This window comes from Micropterus dolomieu, linkage group LG09 (genome assembly GCF_021292245.1).
Source record: "Micropterus dolomieu isolate WLL.071019.BEF.003 ecotype Adirondacks linkage group LG09, ASM2129224v1, whole genome shotgun sequence".
NCBI classification, from domain to species: domain Eukaryota; kingdom Metazoa; phylum Chordata; class Actinopteri; order Centrarchiformes; family Centrarchidae; genus Micropterus; species Micropterus dolomieu.
The window spans coordinates 8,176,174-8,191,792 of NC_060158.1; the positions used below are offsets into that span (position 1 = coordinate 8,176,174).

Here is a 15,619-nt window from a genome sequence, read left to right on the forward strand (position 1 = left end):
AAACGTAGGCTGGATACCCCCGCAGTAGTTTCCAGACAAAGCTAAGGTAGCATCAGTTTAAAAACAGCGGTAACAGTCGTCACATACACCATCCGCTCAGTCACGCACGCACCGCCGTTTTACCGCAGTGCATCTGCAGCATCTTCTGATGTGAGCGACAGTGGTACCGCTGTGGCGTAGGAAAAAAACATCGTCAATTGGTACCGGACGTATTTGTTACGTGTTTAGGGTATTTTTTGGTCTGGCTTTAATGTAGCCGGGTTTTTTCTGCAATGCCAGCACCACGGGAGCATCTCTTCTACTAGCACGGTGTCATTAACGTTAGATAGGTGAAATTAAAAGTCTTTCCACATTCAGCTGTCACCGCAGGAGAGGACAGCATGTTTGTTTTTCTCTGAAGAGACGACTCAGCTCGAGGAGAGGAGGCCTTTAAATTCAGGACAGTAGGCTCTGATTTCAGTGATCCGATTATGGATAACTATCTTTAGACCATTAGATTGGTCTGCATTTAATATTGGTAGCGCATAGCACACAAGAGGTAGCCATTTAATTACTATAATAGAGCATGCAAATTAATTACATATGCACTGGAATGTAAGTGTATTGTTGACGTTCAGTCTGTAGCTTGCATGTTGCACATTATATAAACACATTTATTATAATATCTGTCTGTAATTTGCCAACACAAGAGAGCAGAGCAGGTCCAATGATTGCTCTGTGCAGCTCACATTAGGACCTCAGGGATAAAGACAATCAAATCTCAGGGTGTTAATCTGGGAAATACTGTGAGTCACCAGATAGATATCTGGATTGCTTGATATCCTACTTGATAATTGAAAGCAGAAAGCACACCACATGAATGCACTGTTTGAATAGACATACTTGAGGGGCTGTCTCAAAAGCAGGAATAATTTGTGGCAATAAATTTTGTCATCAACACGAAACTGTTGCTGGCTTGAGCCAAAGAACTGAGACACTAGTGGTTACGTAGGACTGTTAGGACATTATAGACACATTTAGGTGTATAAGGAAGGACTTCAGACAGATACATTTTTGCACTTAATGCATGTTTAGCTGCTAGCTTTCTAAAAAACACTTGATAGTAGCCTTTACTTTACTAGCACAGCGTTTTAAAATTCACAGATATACTCCAGTCTTCTTAAAACTATAAACAAAAAGCTTTGCAAATATCCATTCAATTACTACAAACTTGGAGGGACTCAGTTTATGAGTGTCTTCTTCTAGGGCTCCATACTTGGAGCATCAGTGTTTGTACTTCTTCAGGCTCCTCATTAAATAAAACCGCTACTCTAAATCCTCCGACATGAAGGGAAAATTACACCTACTGTTCTTTTGTCTTCTCTACACCATGATAGGTAAGTTGAGCTGATTATTTGTAGCCTTCATAATTTGTTGCTACATTATGTTACCCTAGAGTAATGACTGTATATCTCTCTTTTTTGTTAGCCGTATACCAGTGTCGTGGGGCCTGTGCAGAGGTGGACTCTGACACGGAGGCAGTGGCGGGCAAGGGCTTCAAACTGGGCTGCATCTCCTGCAAGAGGAGGAGTGAGGTGGAGGCTACTGCCACTGTCGAATGGTACTTCAGGGCCAAAGGAGAGGCCGACTTTGTTCATGTGAGTGAAAATCACCGCTGCTGAAGAATGTTTTGTCTGATGCCTGCACAAAATGTAACTGACACAGCAAGCAGTCGAGTACAGGAAGGTTTCGTGCTTTCAAAGGAGCCATGCAAGCATCCTTAAAATCACACTTGTTCTAGACTACATTCCTCAAGACACAAGCTATTTATATTACATGCATATAGTGCACACCCAAGCTCTCTTCCTTCTTCTCCGTCTCTCTCACTCACACACAAATACTGTACACCCTCAATTATAGTATATGATAGCACACAGTGTACAGTGCTGATGAATTTCAGGTGTTTTTTTTTTCTTAATCCTTCTTTATGTTGCAAAAAATGTTGGGTTCATGAACAATTGGGTTCTTTTTAACTGCTCTTTGGTACGAACAAAGGGAACCGATTGGTAATTTCAAAAGAAAAGTGGCTTTCTCGAGTCGGATGAGTCGGAAGTGTGTGATCTTACAGCAGCGATTCATTTTAAAACTTTGGTGGAACAAATTAGACTGTGGCGGGCTGCCATAGCCTCATTAATGAATGGGAAACATAATCATATGCCAAAATATTTAGACACCAAAAAGCATTAAACCACTTGCCTGCACACAGTGTATCTGCTGGTAAATGTGGACCTTGCAGATTTGCCACATCCAATGAAAGAGGTGACACCACCAGGATCCAGCAAAACAATAAGCAACAGGACAACAAGGCACCAGGTATCTGGTTTCCCCCCAAGATGTAGTGTCAGAACAGGTCATGTAATCGTGTTTTGGTCAACAACCTAAGTAGGAATGTAGGTCATAGCTCAGGACTTAGTAGTCCCCCGGTTGCGAGCAGACTGTAGAGAGCCTTTTTAGTCAGTTTAGTTTCGTCATTTTCAAGTTGGTCAAGTGCATTTTCTTTTTTTTACCATGAATCATAGGAGAAAAGCATACACTGATTTATCCTCTAGTTTCCTCTAAATGGGACCATAATTTACTAAATGATCATCATGCTGTATTTTAGAAGACTTGAAACTAACGATAGAGACCATAAACTCAGTAGGAACGTGTTTACTGAGGTAATAAATCAGGACAGAAGTAGGGTAATTTTACCATTATTGCTAATGGAACCAGACTTGTTTTTGGAGTTGCGCCGTGCTGGCTGTTAGAAACAATGCAGGTTTAAGTTATTTCCGCATTGGCTTCTGTCTTAAGAGCCAGAGGTTGCCGCTAGGTGCGTACAGGCAAGTAATTACAGGGAAACGGTGACTTCTGCCTGTTTTAGTGAATTTAAAAAAAAAGTTCTTCAAGTGCTTCTTTTTTAGTGAATATATAATCAGAATCATCAAATCATCAAAACTTGTCTCTATTCAATAATTTGTCGTGGCATCCTGTTCATTAGAATTGTGTAACATGCAGTTACTGAGTCTATCTGCATGTATCCAAACCTTGAGTAGAATGTGTGTGTCAGCAAAATCCTGGCTTGCAGCAGCAGGTGTGTCTGTATGCGTGTGCGTATGCATGCCATAGGCTCACTCATCCAATCCTCTGATAACTGCAAGTGTTTAAAAAGTATTTAGTAAGTATAACAGTTACTTTGACAATATCCTAATCCCTTGGTGGTCATTCAGTCATCACAAATGTAGGCTGCTCACGTTATCAGTATTCACAATGAAATTAATGCTATTTATTTTATTTATAATTATGCTATTTTTATTATTGTCATCACGCAGGTTTGATATAAATGAGTTGTAAGAGTGTAATGACTACTAAGGAAGCGCTGTATATCTAGCAGTATCTCCGCCATTGTTGTGTTGTTTCAATGTTATTAATGCTTTGTTATTAATTCTGCAGGTGTAACCAATGCAACTGTGTAAGACACACATTTTGAACAAGCACTTAACTGTACTTTCTAAAAAGCACAGGGAGGCATCACATCAGTCCCTGTGAATGGACACTGCGATAGTCTATATAATTATCAGCATAAATATAAGATAGACCAATCTGCCACCACAATTTGGCACCGTGAAAATATAAATGTGCATAAGTACACAGTCACAAAAGCATTTTGTTTAATCTTGATTTCTCCGTGGCACCAGATCTACAGCTACAATGAGGACGGCCCCACCATTGAACACGACAACTTTATGGACCGTGTGGATTGGAACGGAAGTAAGAGGAGCAACGACATCCAGGACGCGTCCATATACCTGCTCAACGTCACCTTCAATGACTCGGGCACCTACCGCTGCTTCTTCAACCGCATCCTCATCTATGCTAACTATGAGTACGAGACTCGTATTGACAAGGTGGTCCACCTCACTGTGGTGGCTAAAGGTACGACAAAGTCAACTGCAGTGCTCTATAACTATTTGGTCTGTGATATGAGCGCATATTGCATCACAACTAGCAGGATTTTAGGAACATGCCCTGGAAAAGTTAAAGATGTTACTGTCAAAGTTACATTACATTTCCAAACTTACCATAAAAGGGAAATATATGGGAAGTTACCAAGATGTTTTAGAAGCACCAAGCGGAACATAAATGTACATGTTTCGTCCGTTTTTCCAGACCATGCACTTCCAGTGAGAAGTGCTTGAGAACGACAAATCAGCAGACTCGCTGTCAGGTTTTATTGTCTGCTTTGACTCAACAGGCCTTAATATGGTGAACCCTCCAAGTGACCGAGCAGAGCGGATAGAGTGAGGGTTTTGGGGCAGGAGTGGGACTGAGCTAGCATCTAAAAGCAGGTCTTTCTTGGCCTCAGGTAGCCATGCAATATCATTTTCATTCCATCACAAATTGCAATATTATAGTATAAAGAATTAGTGGCAGATGTGTACAGGAGGTAATGGTGAGAATACAGCCATTAGCTATCTTGAAACAATGAGTTATGTAGCGTGAGACTATGATTCACAGGTAGCCCGTACAGTATCCCAGAGGGGCGCCTCCATAATAAGAAATCAGGAAGAATATAATACAGCTGATTGTATCTTTGACAGACAATTTTCTTAAAATGTCAAAGATGTGAGTTGCAGCTACATACTCAATTCAGAATCTTTGTTACTCACTGAAAGAAACCCCATCATGTGTAGATGAGGATTTATCTGATATCTTACATAACAAATTACTCAAGCAGTTACAGCTCGCATGTCAGGTTGTCTCTTTTGTGTTTGTCTGATTTCCTGATTTTCTTGGCTTCCTGTGTGTAGCTACCAGGGGAACAGCGTCCATCGTGTCCGAGGTCATGATGTACGTGTCCATCATTGGCCTTCAGGTCTGGCTCCTCATAGAGATGATATACTGCTACAGGAAAATAGCAGCAGCCGGGGAAGAAGCATTACGAGAAGCAGCGTGAGTATTTTCCTTATCTGTATGCACATATGCTCCTCGTGTGAAAACCTTGTATCTCCTTTTTTTTTTTAGATGAGAAGATTCTTTCTTTGACTAATGCAAAACTTTCAATATCTTGAGCCTAAAATTACTGGTTACACTAAAACATGCTGTGTTTCTCTTGAAAAGCAGACACTTCGGTGATACAAGGTTTTCGTCTAACATTAAAACCCATATACCATATAAATGTATGCGTGTTGTAGAGCCCAAAGATATATATATATATATATATATAGATATATATAGATAGAGTCTTAAATATCCAGTAAAAATATATCCACCAATTAGCAAAACTTTTTGCGCAGGTCAGTTTATTATTGAAAAAATCTGTCAGTGCTCTCTGGTGGACAAACAATAAGCACTGTTTCTAAGTTCCCTCAAAGACAACTTTTTTGATACCGATTGGCCCGCATATATGCCGATATCAATATAGAGGTCTGGCTCTACTGCGTGTAAAGCTTGAAACAACACACATATTGGGTAAGGCCCGGTCACACAAGCATTTAAAACAGCAAAAGTTTGTGGCAAAATCAATTAATTCCAATAGAATCAGTGTGATCTGTTGATTTACTCGCGGAGGCAAAGTACATCTGTACCATTTTTTTGTGTAGTGTTTAATATTGTGGACTTGCAAATTTGCACTACTGACCAATAGAAAGCTGTCTTGACAGTGGTGATCTTTGTGTAAAGAGGGTTTCCAAACTGAAGGAAGCGACCCCAGCTTATTAGCTTAATAGCTCCCCTTTTCTTTAAACCTTCCTCTGTCTGCCTGTTCTACAAAAGAGGAATAGTTAGTGGACAGTAATGAGACAGTTGTTGATGGTACAAATATGTCACTTTAATAAATCTGTGAACCTTTTGTCCTCTTAGCGAGTGAATTAACAAGCTTGCAGCATTTTTGTCACCTCTTTAATAACTCTTTAGTGAATGAAATACAGTATGGAGAACCAAATGTTAAGGGGAATAAAGAAAGATAATTGAAATATGATTAGTGAGCTATTGTGACCGACTAGCACTAGCATTTCTCCAGCAGTAGTTCATCTTCTAGAAGCAAATATTTTGCACAGCTGAATTTCACTGACTTTTTCTGTTGAGACTGGGCTTGTACTCCCAAACTAAGACATTTGGTGTGTAAATTATGCTTTGAAAAGTGTGTACTTACCCATGAATACTGCCAGACTTTATTCATGTTCTATTGCTGAAGTCACACCTACAATTTTTTACGTCCTCTCCTTGGTTCATATTTCTCTCCTCCATACCTGTCCTCTGGCCTTCCTTATTTTTAAGATTATCAACGTGTTCATCATGTTTGTGTTTTCACTTGTGTATTTTGTCTAACATTTCATGCTCCCTGTGTCTACTTGTCATGTTTCCGTCTTGTCCATCCCATCCTGTCATCCTCCTCCCTAGTCAAAACCAAAACCTCCCTCCTGTAAGTCACAAAAGGAACAAAGAACTTGTTATACAACCATAGCTGTGATGCTTTGTTGTTGTATTTTTTTTCACCTATTTCACTGTGCTAAAGTAAAATGTTTAACGTCTTGATAACCGCTAAGGGTTGTTTTTTTCTTTTCCCCTTTAGAAATGCTGAATATTTAGCGATAGCTTCCGAAAGTAAAGATAACTGCACAGGAGTGCAGGTCGGAGAATAGCACAGGTATGTTGTGATCTCAAAGTAAAAATGTATTCCACTGTGAGGTATCTACCATTCAATTAAGTGTCACCTTCTTTTTCGTCATTTGTGTTTCCTTCAGAAAGACTAAAGAAATGTAATATATTTTTTTGTATCGTTAGATGTCAGGTACACTGATAACTATGGCTGGGGATCAAACCTCAGTACTTGTTTGGTCCTAATTAAGATATGTCCATTCAGTATCACTGAGTATATAAAACGTCCAAGGAACAGAAGCTGGCATTGAAAACACGCTCACAGTCGTATATACTATACTAATTCTTTGGTACATTATGACTGAGATACTCATTTTGCCAATTCTAGACTGTATAGACTGCCGGTTCTAATGTAATGTATTAAAGAAATGTTTGACATTTTGGGTAATGCAAATTTGCTGCCTTGCTGAGAGTTTACACTTTTGTACAGATTATGCAGAAGAGATATGCAGGTGATGCTAAACTAAGCTAAGAAGCTGCTTCAGCTTTATATTAACTGTACAGATGTGAGAGTGGTATCAATCTTCTTATCTAACGTTCAGCAAGAAATTTCCCCAAGTGTTCAAGTATTCCTCTAACCTCTCTATCCTCTCATTTTATGGGATGTGTATCATGCCAAATCTTGAAACTTATGGGAGAAAAGCTTTGAAAGGTTGAAACTTGGTGTTTTTAAAGCTTGAAATTTAATTAAAAGAGGTTTGCAAGATTTTTGTGATGAACAAAATTCAAATCTATTATTTGTATTTGGCGTTTCCTTATTAACAACTTCTGCACTCTTTTTACTTTTTTGCATTGTCTCCCAGCACATTTTCAGAGTTTCAAATTTGGCACTTTTAGTTTGTTTTTCAGGTTTCAAAACTTAAAAATGATGATCTGAAAACTGGTGCACATATGTTAGGGAAAAGTTGTTTTAACTTGAGTTTCGAAATTGCGATTTTGAAATGTACCAAAACTTTAGTATCTGAGCTATAAAAATGAATGCCCAGACCTTATTCTAACACATTTACTGAAAAGCTGTCATACATTAAGTTGCCATTTCTTTAGATGCACCGTACTAAAACCAATGTCTAACACAATACATTGTAGCTTTATGATGTTCAGCTCTTGTTTTTGAAATGTTTGTGTAATATTTTGTGCATGCCATTTATCAATGAGGGTAGACTTCACAGAAACACCTGTCAGTATACCTTAATTCAGTTGAATGTAAACTACTTCCTCAAAAATAACCATAAAGTTGAATCAACCCCTCTCTAAACAGTTTGAACACAAACAGAATATTATAACCTTTATGAAGTTATGATTTATATCAGAGCTGTTATATTAGACTTCATTATTTTTAGTGAAGTGTACTGAAAAACTGCAAACTTCAGAGGTCCTTCGTGTTTATTGATAAGCTGACAAAGTAGTATTGAATAAGTATCATTAAATCCATTAATACGTGTTGTCTTTATCTTCAGGCTTCTTCTGTGGACTGAAAACATCCATCCACCCTCTGACCTGCATGTAGACAGCTTGGGGGAAAAACTCCTCATCTCAAATCTCTATTTTACCTTTTCCTTGACAAAGATCACAAAATGGATATGACTTACGAAGAGAGCATGGTACCAGCACTGTATATAGTGTTTTGCGTGCAAAAGCATGTTCTGCACTTAAAGAGAAACCATTATGCATTAATGAGCCACATGTCAAAAGCATTAACTCAGTATTTCTTTAAATGTATTTAGTCACATTTATATGAACTGTTAAGTGGTACTACGGGGGTCTGTTGGATTGTAAAAGAAAGCTTTTTACTACATCATCACCACTTAATGTATAAATAATGAGACACACTACATGTATGGTAAAGATATTTCTAAACTAGAATGTGATGGACTGATAGATTGTCTTTCCACTTGCTAGTTGTAAATTCAATGAAATGTTAAGATACTAATAAATACTAATACTTAAGTGCTAATAAAAACTGAAAAACTACATGATGGTGAAGTCTTCTGTTGTTGGTAGAAAAACTCACGTCACTATAGAGATTTTGCTGACTTTTCTCATAAATATTTTAGGGAGTTGAAGAGGATGGTGTTTTTAGAGAATAATAACAATGCAGACTTCCACTCATTTAGATTTTATTTTCATGTTGTGTTGTGTTTTCACATGACGAAAACTATTACAACACCTTATTGGCTTTACAGCACAGCCTTAGGATTACACCAAACATCATCCACTCAATGGAAACCAATCAAAGTCCCAGATTTAAAGGAATAGTTTAACATTTAGGGAAATACATTTAAGGATAAGTGTAGAGCATAGATTCTACTCTCATGTCTGTGTGTAAAGTAAAGAACTGGAGTCGGGATGTGATTAGCATAGCTTAGCATGACGACTGGTGGCAGTCAAGCCGACGTTCAAGAATACAAGCTCCTCTAACGCTCACAAAATAATTAATTATAAAATAATTCATTATTTTCTATCTGTACACATATAAAAATGTAAAAACGGTAATTTGTTGTAATAGGGGGATTCATGTCCAGCCATTAGTTCTTGAGGAACACAGTAATTCAGTGCAGCATCTCAGTCTCGTGGGTTGTCAGATACATATAATGAACACAAGCTTTAAGTATGTCTTTATACAGGCATGACGGTACCATATCTGGCAACCTCACTGATGGTAAAACTCATTGATAACTGGGCCCAGATATTTTTCTGCCAAGACATTGTAACTGACGAGGTACGTGTTCATCTGTGAGCTTTAGAGGTGCAGATAGGCATTTTTTCCAACTTCGAACAGAGCCAGTCTAGCTGTTAACCCTTAATTTGCCTCCAGACTTCCACCACGTATTCATCACACAGACATGAGAGTGGTATCGATCTTCTTGTCTATCACTTGGAAAAAAAAGGCAGAACTATTCCGTTAAAGTCGACGCCATTCCTGGAGCCACTGAAACCCCTCATCAAACCTACAATATCCTCTACAGTTGTAACACACAGTCCGTGCCGGGATACTGAGGCAGGTTGAGGTGGTACTTCCTCTCCAAGCCTGGTGGCACAAACCGACCTCCCAGGAAGTGGTATCGTCCTCTGAACAGGGAGGCAGACTTCTTGGGAGCAGTGAGAGAGATGAGCATGTCGGGCTGAAGTCCATCAGCACTGCCCTGCTCCACATCCCAACCTTTAAAAAACAAACAGGATGTCACAATTGACTCCAGCCTTCCTCTTCTTCTTGTAAGTGAATATACAAGAGGTCATGACAATCAGGCCATTAGTTTTCAAGATATCTTGGTTACATAAGGTTTGTTCCACTGTTCAATAGGGCTTTTCCTTTTGGGAGCATGCACATTCAGTGATTGACTTTCAACATACTCTATCTTGCTCACACAGATGAATGTAATCAATCGTATAAAATCAATCCCCCTCCACCATTGCAACCTACTATTATTGAAAGATTCCACTCACCAAATAAAATACATTTTAAAAATGGACCACATTTCCTGTACATTTCATCAGTCAATCAATCAAGCTCAATTATTTGTCACACAGGGTTGCACAATGAAATGTTGTAGGCCCTTCATGCTACACACATATCTTAGACACTAGATTTTTTAATGTCTGCATTTATGCATTTTTGCCACTGCATAATTTACATACAATTCATTGGAAATTGTATTGTTGAGCAGAAGTGTAAATTCTTATATTTCCCACAACAACTAATATGCAGGTAGTAACATGTAGAATTTTGTAAATAATCTTGTATCTACTGCAAGCCAAGCAGTTGACCATAGTACTGTCTATCAATCTGTTAGGCAGCACATTTCAGGATATTACCATTCACCAACATGGTAGGAAGTACATTTTTCTTTCGTGCAAATACAATATTTTTTGTGTGCGGACTGACCTGAGGGGATGTCGATGCTGGCTATGGGGACTGTCGTCTTCTTCAGCACGCCAAGAATGGAACCAAAAGGCTCTCGCACAGCCCCCTTGAAGCTGAAGCCGAAGATGGCGTCTATCACTAGGTTGTAAGCCTCATCGATCATTTTAGCCTGTGAAATGAATTTTTTCCACATAAATTGTTTTTCTTTCTTGTTTCCTCCAAAGACCAACAAACATCTACCTCTTCACAATGTTCATGTGTCAAAATACTCAAAATGTGTTATAAATTGCAGATCTCTAACTTAAAAACAGCAGTAAAGCCAAAAATCTTGAATCATTAGTTACCAATTATATTATTGACTGTTCTTTGTTGTGCGTATGTATGATTGTGTATATGACACACTTGATTTGATGTAGATTTCTGATTGATCTGTTGCAAAAAAACAAAACATTAACTGTAATTCCTCCACAGGGGTTAATTAAAGCCTCATGCAGCATCCATTTAGCAAGATCTAATAATCTAATAATGTACTTGTATAGATCGTTATAAAATGCACACTCAAACGTAATTTTCTGCACCACTGTAGATAACGCTGCTGCATATTTAATGTACACCAAACCTCAGGCATCTCAGTCAGGAAGGGGATCTCCATTTTCTGGCACTGTGTGGTCAGGCCCTGGAACAGAGGTTTGTTTGTCCTCTTCGGGTACAAGATGGCGGGCTCGTAACCCTGCAAGAGGGCACCAAGTGGTAGAAATAAATAATTATAGTCTGAAAATTGACAGACCAAAGGGTTTGATAAAGCAGTTTTGGGTAAAGAATGCCCTGAGATTGGTTCAAAGATGCCAGTGAGGTTTCATTTAGCAAAGACTGTCCTTAAATTGTCTTCAGTAAAAGTATTAATATCCCAATGTAAAAATACTCCATTAGAAAATCTCACTTAAGTAAAAGAACAACGTTTTATCAGAAAAATGTAAAGTAACAAAAGTAAAAGTACTTGTTTTGCCAAATGGCCAATTCTAGAGTGTTATATACAGTATATTGTGGTATTATTATCACCGATTGATTTTTGGTGTAGCTGATTAAGGTGAAAATTATTTTAACTACTTCAAAAAGTGTTCATAAGTTTATTGTGCAAAAACCTCAATCCTATAGATCCTTGACATTTCTGTCCATAATTGAGTCCATGAAACATTGTCTTGCAGTGCAGCTGATTTGCATTCAAAACAGGTTGTAATATTCCTACTACGCTGGCAGGCTTTTCTTATTTTAAGGACTTCACTGCAGACTGAAATACTTTAATCAGAAGAAGTTTTAGAAGCTCATATTTTTTGTATAAAAACCAGTACAGAAAGTAACTGTTACATAAATGTAGTGTACAATATTTTTCTCTGAAATGTAGTGGAGTACAAGTATAAAACACCATAAAATAGGAATACTCAAGTGAAGTACCTTAAAACTGTACTAAAATACCTGAGGAAATGTACTTAGTTACTCAACCACTGCTGCAGAGTATCTCACTATTACACAAGTAAAGGACACTCACAAAGAGTTTAAGATGTCTGGCACAGACCAGGCCATCGCCTCCGTTGTTACCTGGTCCACAAATCACCAGCAGAGAAGGTCTGGCCTTGACCAGGGAAGTAACTGGATACGCCTGCAGGAAAAAAAACAGACAGAAAAAACCTATACAGCACTGCACTTTGACAAGGAAGAGAGGATTTTCTTTAGAGCAGCTTCTCAAGAGAAATGCTTCTAGTGATGTACAGTCAAAAGACAGAGTAATCAGATTATTCCCCTCTTCAGGCAGTAACCTGATTTAGACGTATACATATTCTGTAAACCCAAAACTGGTAACACAGCTAGACATTTGGTGGAGAAACTGAATATATCTGATATCTAAGAGGTATTTAGGGCTGTAAAGTGTTGACAATAATCATACAGCCGGGAACACACATTACATTCATAAATTTAACAAAATGTTGAAGTTTATATAGTTTGAAGCTATTTGTTTTTTTAAACTTTATCTGTGTACGTACACACACACACACACACACACACACACACACACACCAAATACATGTATAGCACAATTCTTCTTGTGTTTAGTTCACACTTGTTTTGACAATGTAAACCTCTGTTTCCCATGCCAATAAAACCCCACTGTATTTAATTAAATTTAATCAATTATAATACCAGAGTGGTTTCTATGGTTGTTGTTTTGATGTCTTTTATCTATTTTATTGTTTTTATCTATTCTACTTCACTTTAATAATTCTATCATATTTAAATATATTGCTATGTTTTTATTTTTGGTGTGCAATAGTCTCATTGATTTTTCCTAGTTGGCAGTCATTTTTATTTCGAAATAAGAGCCTTAATTTTAGAGCTGCAACAACTAAGCAATTAGTTGTCAACTATTAAATTAATCTGCAACTATTTTGAGTAATTTTTAAGACAAAAAAGTCCATATTCCCTGATTTGGACTTTATAAATGTTTATATTTTCTAGTTTCTTTACTTCTCTGTGACAGTAAACTAAATATGTTTGGGTTGTAGACAAAACAAGACATTTGGAGATGAAACAACAAATCGATTAATCAAGAAAATAGCTGACAGATTAATGGACAATAAAAATAATCTTTAGTTGCAGCCCTACTTGATTGACAGCTCACCCTGGCGATGGCTGTGGCACAGCTGAGTCCCGCCAGCTCCATCAGCTGGTCCACACTGAAGCCGTACTCACTGAAGAGCTCCTCATCAATGTGTTGGGCCTCCTCCTGCCTGAGGAGCATCTACAGGTAAGTTCAGATAGTCTACACAACTACATTCTGTAAATGGTTTTACTGTTCTGCGTGTGTAAGATTTATAAGTTCACCCGAGATATTTGATGGTCTGGGCCATGGTTGATGCTGGTCTGCTACTGAAACAGTACTTGTGATTGTTAGTTGCAGCGGACAGCGGACATGCCCCTGTCTGAGCAAGGACTGCCGGGGCCCTTGAGGTCACCAGGAAGCCGATCCCAAACAGAGCCCGCACACTCAACATCCAGATGGATGAAAAGTCCTGGAACAGAAGAGACCACAGCAACCTACCGTGAGCTGAGGGAAGTTACTCTCCACATCGATCCCATGAATTAATGAACTGATGGAACTGTAGAGCCAAAAAAAGAAACTTTTACAGGATGCAAAGCCTGTGAGCCATGGTTCAGACAACTCCAGTGTTGAAGTACATTTCCCACTAATGAAAGCTCTGCAGCTCAGTCTGCTGACGCCACTGCCTCTTACAGTTGCTACATTGCTTTCGCTGCTTGCTTGGATTTTTCTTTGCCCACTCCACTCACCTGCAGGCTGCGTACTCACTGTCCCTGAAGGGGATTTGCATCGATCCTCTCTGTGCTCTCAGCTCCTGTTCAGTATGCTTTATAGGATAAGATGACACAAAGATTCTTGATGCCAAAGTAAATTGCGTTTTACATTTTTCTATAAACTTTGCACTTTAATACATTAGTCTGAACCTAAAAATAGGGTCTGAATAATCAAACAGCATCATACTGCACTGAAGTGACCGTACCAAGCAGGGAGGCAACTAATTATTACACTTATTATGTATATATATCTGTTGATTATTTTATTGATGAATCTGTTGATTCATAAAGTGTGAGAAAATAAAAGAAAACATTCATTAGTCTATAATTTCCCAGAGCCCAAGTTCAATTTTTCTTTTCTAATCCTAAAAAGATCACTGAATCAATTGATTAGTCAATTTATCAAGCAAAAATAGCAAACATTTACCTTTTCCAGCCGTTCAGATGTGAGGATTTACTACTTTTCTTTGTTTTATATAACTGTAAATGGAATATCTTTAGGTTTGGACTATTAGTCAGACAAAGAAGCAATTTGAAATTTTTTAACGTAAACTCCTCTGCAAAACTGTTTTGCAGAGGACTGTTTCATATTTTACAGATTAAATCAATGAATTGATAAAAAATTGTTAGTTGAAAGTCCAAAATCCAAAACCCTGACATTGACAATGACATAAAACTGAGAAAGCACACAAATTTTACGTATTAGATATTTAGAATATTTGGTGATTTTTTAATAAGATAACTGTTTAATATTAGCATTTTTGTCAGTCAATTAACTTATCTTTTTTATCTAGCAATCTTTTCAGTTTCAGGTACTAATATCAGGACAAAACAATTAACAATTCTGTTGTCTAATTTCAACACAAAAATAAAATACACAATTTGAAAACTAGTTTTACTTTCTCACATGCAGCTCTATTGAATTAACACAAACTTAATTACTCTTTAGTAGATGATTGTGCACAATACACTCCATGCTGATTTTATTTTAGGAGATAATCTTTATTTTGTCTGATCCACACAGCTCACTCAGCCTTTACGTTAAAGTACTTCAGCAGAAAACGACTAAGCTAACGTTAGCTAACTTGCCCTTGGTGGACATGACAGTAAGAGTCAAGCATGTTAATGAAAGAGGTTTATAGTGTATAAACGTTAGACTTAAAACACAGAAAGCTGTACTTCAGCTGCAGTCTACGCTGTTAAAGTGTCTGTGGATAACTTTTAGAGTTAAATTGTGAGTTGTTAGCTAACATTCAGGGATTGCTAAAGAGCTTTTACTTTGCGACAAACTATTAATGAAACTCACCAAATGTTAACACGCCTTTCTTGAAAACAACTTCAAATACACATTTGCCCTTTTAAACAATGCAGTGACACTACTTACAGATCAATAATATCCAGCTAAAGAGGCAGGAGCAGTACGACAACACTTGCAGCCCAACTGTGTCACCCACTTCCGGTATTGGAAAAAATAAAAACCTTGCTCTAATTTCAAAATAAATGTCTGCTTCCTGGAACATCTGGAGGAAGTTAGGTACTTCACCAGGTTGTAATTATTACTCTTTATTACTAAAATGGACAGTGTGTGAATATATATATGTATATATTATCATATTATTGGAATAACATTATTGTTAAATTAACATTTAAGACACATTTTAATGTTTTAGCTAAATCTTAATCTGTAAACTATAGCTGGCAGATTGTAGTAAA

The 15,619-nt window shown here is 37.7% G+C and overlaps 2 protein-coding genes across 7 annotated transcripts; one reads left to right on the forward strand and one right to left on the reverse strand.

Moving 5' to 3' along the window:
* The first annotated feature begins 9 nt into the window (after positions 1 to 9).
* scn1bb (sodium channel, voltage-gated, type I, beta b) lies at positions 10 to 8,649 on the forward strand. The gene is made up of 6 exons (XM_046059798.1): positions 10 to 1,376; positions 1,468 to 1,637; positions 3,717 to 3,954; positions 4,830 to 4,971; positions 6,593 to 6,667; positions 8,136 to 8,649. The coding sequence occupies exons 1-5, from the start codon at positions 1,325 to 1,327 to the stop codon at positions 6,660 to 6,662; spliced, it is 672 nt and encodes a 223-aa protein (XP_045915754.1). The 5' UTR covers positions 10 to 1,324; the 3' UTR covers positions 6,663 to 6,667; positions 8,136 to 8,649.
* A 129-nt stretch (positions 8,650 to 8,778) lies between these two features.
* Positions 8,779 to 15,368, reverse strand: naxe (NAD(P)HX epimerase). 6 transcript variants are annotated; one of them, XM_046059447.1, is made up of 8 exons: positions 15,291 to 15,368; positions 13,883 to 13,959; positions 13,418 to 13,605; positions 13,215 to 13,323; positions 12,087 to 12,197; positions 11,160 to 11,270; positions 10,562 to 10,709; positions 8,779 to 9,838 (listed from the first exon to the last, which is right to left on the reverse strand). In XM_046059447.1, the coding sequence occupies exons 3-8, from the start codon at positions 13,585 to 13,587 to the stop codon at positions 9,639 to 9,641; spliced, it is 849 nt and encodes a 282-aa protein (XP_045915403.1). In that variant the 5' UTR covers positions 13,588 to 13,605; positions 13,883 to 13,959; positions 15,291 to 15,368; the 3' UTR covers positions 8,779 to 9,638. The 6 variants fall into 6 exon arrangements, with proteins under 6 accessions (XP_045915403.1, XP_045915408.1, XP_045915406.1 ...); XM_046059452.1 differs by having other exon boundaries at positions 13,902 to 13,959; positions 15,291 to 15,356; XM_046059450.1 differs by having other exon boundaries at positions 13,902 to 13,959; positions 15,213 to 15,336.
* Positions 15,369 to 15,619: the final 251 nt, after the last annotated feature.

Bases quoted from the DNA above. Each gene is read 5' to 3' on its own strand.
- naxe (XM_046059447.1), bottom strand. From the start codon at position 13,587: ATGTTGAGTGTGCGGGCTCTGTTTGGGATCGGCTTCCTGGTGACCTCA. The intron at 13,324-13,417 runs GTGAACTTATAA...GATGCTCCTCAG, and splicing joins CAGACCATCAAATATCTCGG to GCAGGAGGAGGCCCAACACA. The intron at 10,710-11,159 runs GTTTGGTGTACA...TTCATTTCACAG, and splicing joins TCCTGACTGAGATGCCTGAG to GCTAAAATGATCGATGAGGC.
- scn1bb (XM_046059798.1), top strand. From the start codon at position 1,325: ATGAAGGGAAAATTACACCTACTGTTCTTTTGTCTTCTCTACACCATG. The intron at 1,377-1,467 runs GTAAGTTGAGCT...CTTTTTTGTTAG, and splicing joins TCTTCTCTACACCATGATAG to CCGTATACCAGTGTCGTGGG. The intron at 1,638-3,716 runs GTGAGTGAAAAT...CCGTGGCACCAG, and splicing joins GAGAGGCCGACTTTGTTCAT to ATCTACAGCTACAATGAGGA.